Source organism: Hylobates moloch, unplaced genomic scaffold (genome assembly GCF_009828535.3).
Source record: "Hylobates moloch isolate HMO894 unplaced genomic scaffold, HMol_V3 SCAFFOLD_18, whole genome shotgun sequence".
Classification (NCBI taxonomy): domain Eukaryota; kingdom Metazoa; phylum Chordata; class Mammalia; order Primates; family Hylobatidae; genus Hylobates; species Hylobates moloch.
The window spans coordinates 9616583-9622246 of NW_026652293.1; the positions used below are offsets into that span (position 1 = coordinate 9616583).

The following is a 5664-nucleotide window of genomic DNA, read 5'->3' on the forward strand; positions in this document are numbered from 1 at the left end:
GTATGATGTGTGTGTATGGGTGTATGTGTGTATATGTGTGTGGTGTGTGTGTGTATGATGTGTTTGTATGGGGGTATGCATATATATGTGTGTGGTGTATGTGTGCATTGTGTGGTGTGTGGTGTGTGTGTTGTATGTGTGTGGTGTGTGTGTGTATGATGTGTGTGTATGGGTGTATGTGTGTATATGTGTGTGGTGTATGTGTGTGGTGTGTGTATGTATGATGTGTGTGTATGGGAGTATGCGTATATATGTGTGTGGTGTGTGTGTGCATGTGTGGTGTGTGTGTGGTGTGTGTGGTGTATGTGTGTGGTGTGGGGTGTGTGTGTGTGTTTGTGTGTGTGCTGGGGTCAGGCAGAGTTGTCCCATGGCGCACATGGTAAGTGCCATCCACAGTGGGAAGGAGGCACTCGGGGGGAAAGGGGAGCCGGAATAAAGAGCACCACCCTCTAACCACACAAGCCCACTGCCCTCCTTCCTGGCCCACCACCCTGCTTCCGCACAGAGAACCAGAATGCTCCACCTGAAATGTACATCTACACACATTCCTGTCTGGCTCAGACCCCTCCAGAATGAAGCCGCTGCAGGACCCCTTCCCCCAGCCTTGTCACTCGCTTTCTCTCCATACAAAGCTCCATCCTCTTGTCTAGCTAGAGGGCCTGAAGTTCCCTTTGCACCCAGCCGCTGCCCCTGCTCCAGCGCCTTAGCACCGTTCTGGGAACACTTTCTGTAAACCTTTCAGCGATTCATGCTCAGAAACAGCTCAAGTGCCACCCCCTGCCAAAAATCTGCCTGGGCCCCCTAGGTCGGGTTCCCCTGGACTCCCATATCCCCTTGTGGATTCACATGCATCCAGTATGTCATTCACAGTGTTATTCTGAAATGGTCTGCTGATGAGTCCATTTCTCATGCTAGCCTTGAGATCTCGGGGGCAGCAACTCTGTCTTAGCACACCTGTGCACCCCTAGCACCTAGCACAGCACCAGCACCTAGTCGGTGCTCACGGAGTAATTTCCAAATCAACCCAGACCCTGTGCATCCACGATCTGAAATGCTTTTACACTATTCTCTCCAATGAATTAATCCTACCTCTACTCCAGGCCCCAGCCCTGGGCCTTAAGGTAAATGCAGAAAGCTGTGGTCTGGGTTTCAACTTGTCACAGTATCAAAGTCTGCAAGGACAAGTAAACTTCTGAGCAGGCGGCTGGTGGCCAATCTGATCCAGGATTCTTATTTTATAGATGGACCAATGAGGTCTGGAGATGGGGGTGACTTGCTCACATTTCACAGGGAATGAAAGCAGAGCTGGGGCAAGATTCAAGTACTCCTCATTCCATTTCAGGGTTCCTACTCTTTACTCCGTGCCTGAGTCCTGCAGGGAGCTGGGTGAGGAATGGGGGGTGGGGGTGCGGGTGCAAGAGCAGAGAGATGCATGGGCCTGAGCCACCATTAGGAGCTGATGGGCACAAAAGTTTCTCATCCCCCAGCCCCTCTTCCCCAGGGACAGTGGCTCCAGGCTGTGGGTCAGGCCAGGATAATCTTTTTGCTCAGCTGGCATTGCTCCTGCCTCCCCAGCCTTTTGTCTTTAATCATGTTTGTTGGACAGTCTCAAAGTGTCTGGTGACTTCTTCAAAAAGGAATTAGACTTGGAAGCCGGAAGAGGTGGGGCGGGGTATGTAGGGAGTCGGTGGGGCAGAGCAAGGCAGGGTGATGGGAAATGGTGCGAGGATCAGGGCACATGGCTCCCATCTCAGCAGCCAAAACGATGAGGCCAATTCAATTCATAGCCTCTCAGAGTCCACAAAGAATAGACTATGGAGATAATTGACCTGATAAATCAAGAAAAGGTTTTTCTTTTCCATGAATGATAGGCAATAAGACAATTTAATGACCGTCTTCAAGGCTGTGAAGGGCTACAAGAGCAAGATGATTGCCTCTTTCTTTCTTTTCCTTAGAAAAGAAAAAGAATTAAGTTTCTCTTACAGCAGGAGAGAACAAGGTCAGACTCAAGCATATAGATGGGGAGAGTGGAACACAGAAAGTTGTGGATTTGTGCAGAACCCACCACAGAAGGAAGAAGTGCCTGCTGCCAGGCTCCAGAGAGAATGTTGGAACCTCAAAGTCCCCCACTCAGTGCCCTGAAGTCCTTGCCCTACTTCACCCCTCCCCAGTCACTCCTATACACGGCATCTCACCCCACCTTTCTCAAACATTCCTCTCAAGCAACCCTGAGATTCAGAATCCTGGCCATTCTCTGACCCAAGCAGTCCTGCCCCTTCCACCAAATTGGGTCTTTCGTTTTTTCCTAACTTTACTGTCCTCACCTCTTCCAGGAAGCCCTCCCTGATGACCCTCACCTAGCATGAATTCAGCTTTAACTACACTGTGTAAAGAGTCTCAATCCCATTTCACTGATATATTTGTTTAGACTCATCCCTCCACCAGGGATGAGGAGCCTCCAAAGGCAAGAACTTGCCCCTCTCCTGGAGGACTGTCCCTTTGGCACTGGGCTCTGCCCTCAGCACCCAGCCCAGATCCTGTGCCTGACCTAGTCTTTGTTCCCTCTCTCTGTCTCAGCCTCAAGGCACTTCTAGGACCTGCCTCTTCTCACCAAGATGAACTCACTGGTTTCTTGGCAGCTACTGCTTTTCCTCTGTGCCACCCACTTTGGGGAGCCATTAGAAAAGGTGGCCTCTGTGGAGAATTCTAGACCCACAGGTATGTATCCTCTGGGGAAAGGAGTGGGAGGGAGCAAGTGGGTTGTTACAAAATGAGCTTTCCCGTATTTTCCATCTAGTCGACTGGTGTGAGTTTAACATTGCATTTGGTGGAAATCTAAGACTGGCACACGTGCAAGTCATTGAGGGGGTCCCGTTATCCCTGCAAGTGAGGGATGCCTTGCCTCTGCGATGGCCTCAGTCCGCCCACCTAGGTTCCAGGGCTTGTTAACCCTTGAGCTCCTTCATGGTTTCCTCACACTGCGTTCTCTGCTTTACATCAGCAACCTCTCTGTGCCGATGTTGAGAAGGAACTTCATATGCAACCTTCCTTTATCGGTGACCTCAGATTCCTTGTGGAGAATTAAAAAAAAAAATTTAAACGAAAGGACAGATATTTGATACCTATTAACCTTTTGGGGACAATGAACTGTCTCCAGTTCATTGGGGAACTGATAAGCTGGAAAATTTGAGACCCACAGAGGTAAAGAGACTTCCCCAGAGTCGCTCAAACACTGTGGAAACCCAGCAGGTGTCAGAGCTCCCCAGGAGTGTGTCTGGTAAGTGGTACAAGCTAGAAAAATACTAGTCCCCAAGTCAGGAGCTGTGGCTTGGCACACTTCCTGGTGTCAGCTTTCTGGGCAAACTAGAACCCATGACTTAGCTTCTCTGGACCTCAGTTCCCCCAGCTATAAAATTTGGGGCATGCCCTCTACACATTTGATGTCCTCATTTATGCCCATAAGACCTTCCAGAGCACAGAGGACATGGCCCTGGGTGTCGTTTGCCAAGCGTGTCTTCTGTCCTGGGATCAGGCATTTTTCTGGGTGAGGGAGGCTACCCCAGACAATAACGCCACACTGCCCAGGCACATAGGGTTGTTGGCTCTTTTTGGCAAAAGGCTTTAGGTGAGGTCACCAACAGCAGCCTGAACAGTGATTTACCACTGATCTAGTGTGTGCAACTGGGGAGAAAGCCATCCTCCTCCTATCTCAGCCAGGCCCTGGGCAAGGGCTGAGGGACCTCGAAGGCGACTGCCATTAACTCTGGACCAGGTCCACACTCCTCTTTTCCAGAATGTGCCAGGGCACGGAGGAGCAGGGCTCAAAGCCAACTCCTGCCCCAGCACATCCATTCACACCCATTCACACACCAGGCCTCATTTCCACTAATCTCTTGCGCAGTGGGCTGGGGTTATTGTCTACGCAGAGCTAGTTGCCCTATTTTACGGCCAAAAAGTACAGTGAACTTAATGAGCCTTGCATGTGAAGTGCCTTCCAAATTAGCCTTGTTAATCCTCAGAATGAAGGAGAGGAGTTATACCCAGGATGGAGGAAGAGAGCCAGTTAAGGTGACCTAGATAATTTTTGTTTCTCATTGAGTCCTTACGTAGCTTATTGGGCCGGAGGGTGGGGGCGGGCGGGGGCGGTCACAATTCTTATCAAAGAAGAGGGTTGGAACACAGGTGTGTGGGGCCACAGTGACTTAGCTCCACTTTCTTGATTTCTGTTACTACACGTTTTTAGCTTTTATGCATTTAACAAGCATTTATTGAGGCCCCACTATGAGCAAGCCACCGTTTCAAGCACTGTGAGAGATACAGAGATGAATTAACACGGCCCCACTGCCCAGGCTGCTCACAGCCAGGAAGGGGCCCAGAGCTGGGTGTTCAGCAAATGCTTTGGTTTTCTTTATTTCCATGCCCTACCCTGTTTGTTTCCTAAAAGGAAGTAATGTAATATGAAAGTTATTTAAGATAATTCTGGCAAACATTCTAAAATCGAAGCTATGTTGGAAGAGGGAGGCGCCTAGGGCCTAATCATCCTAGCTAAGATGATCATGCTGGTTCTGCATGACATTGAGCTCTGAGCTTCCAAAAGGTCAAGGAAGGAAAAGAAGGATAGGATGGGATGAGAGGAGGTGTTGCAAAGCCATCTTTCCCGGACCCCGGCCTCATCTTTCTGTGCCCCCTGTCCTAGGCCAGCAGCTGGAATCCCTGGGCCTCCTGGCCCCCTGGGAGCAGAGCCTGCCGTGCACCGAGAGGAAGCCAGCTGCTACTGCCAGGCTGAGCCGTCGGGGGACCTCGCTGTCCCCACCCCCTGAGAGCTCCGGGAGCCCCCAGCGGCCAGGCCTGTCCGCCCCCCACAGCCGCCAGATCCCCGCACCCCAGGGCGCGGTGCTTGTGCAGCGGGAGAAGGACCTGCCGAACTACAACTGGAACTCCTTCGGCCTGCGCTTCGGCAAGCGGGAAGCGGCACCCGGGAACCACGGCAGAAGCGCTGGGCGGGGCTGAGGGCGCAGGTGCGGAGCAGTGAACTTCAGACCCTAGAGGAGTCAGAGCATGCGGGGCGGGTGGGGGGTGGGGGGGACACAGGGCTAAGGGAGGGGGCGCTGGAGCTTCCAATCCGAGGCAATAAAAGAAATGTTGCATAACTCACTGGCGTGTGGTCTGTGGCTCATTTTGGCAAGCAGCTCTGATGAGGCTGTTCCCCTTCCATCCTCACTGGATGGTTAGCTGATTTCAAGAGGCCTCTGGTGTCATTAAGGTCAGTGCTTCTCACACTAGATGTAATGAAGGAACAGGCGGTTAGTTCTCCAATCCATTGCAGATTGGTACTTTAAAAAAAATTAAAATGGATCACTGAAAACTTGAAAAATCTAAAAACAACAAAAGAGAAGACCAAATTGTATGCTGCTGGAATGTTTCAGCGATATCAAATTTCTATAAAAATTTCTGGAGATGTCCTCAGAATGCCCAGACTTATCTCCCTGAGGATGGGTAACGTTTTGCAGAGGGGCATGGCTCACTGCCCACACCTTGAGTAGTACTGGGGGATAAGGGTGGCATGGGGGAGATGGACTGATTAAGTACCTTTCCCTTTCCCACGGAAGTTGGGCAGCTTGATCTGGAAGATGATGCCAATCACTGCCCTGTCCATTGAGGCTT

At 51.0% G+C, this 5664-nt stretch overlaps 1 protein-coding gene across 1 annotated transcript in view; it reads left to right on the plus strand.

The window, feature by feature from the left end:
• The window catches only part of KISS1 (KiSS-1 metastasis suppressor), a 24327-nt gene extending 19294 nt beyond the window's left edge, over positions 1-5033 (plus strand). The window contains exons 2-3 of the mRNA XM_032136937.2: positions 2578-2718; positions 4697-5033. Coding sequence (XP_031992828.1) covers positions 2616-2718; positions 4697-5010 — 417 coding nt within the window. The 5' untranslated portion in view covers positions 2578-2615 and the 3' untranslated portion in view covers positions 5011-5033. The remainder of the gene's footprint in view (positions 1-2577; positions 2719-4696) is intronic.
• Positions 5034-5664: the final 631 nt, after the last annotated feature.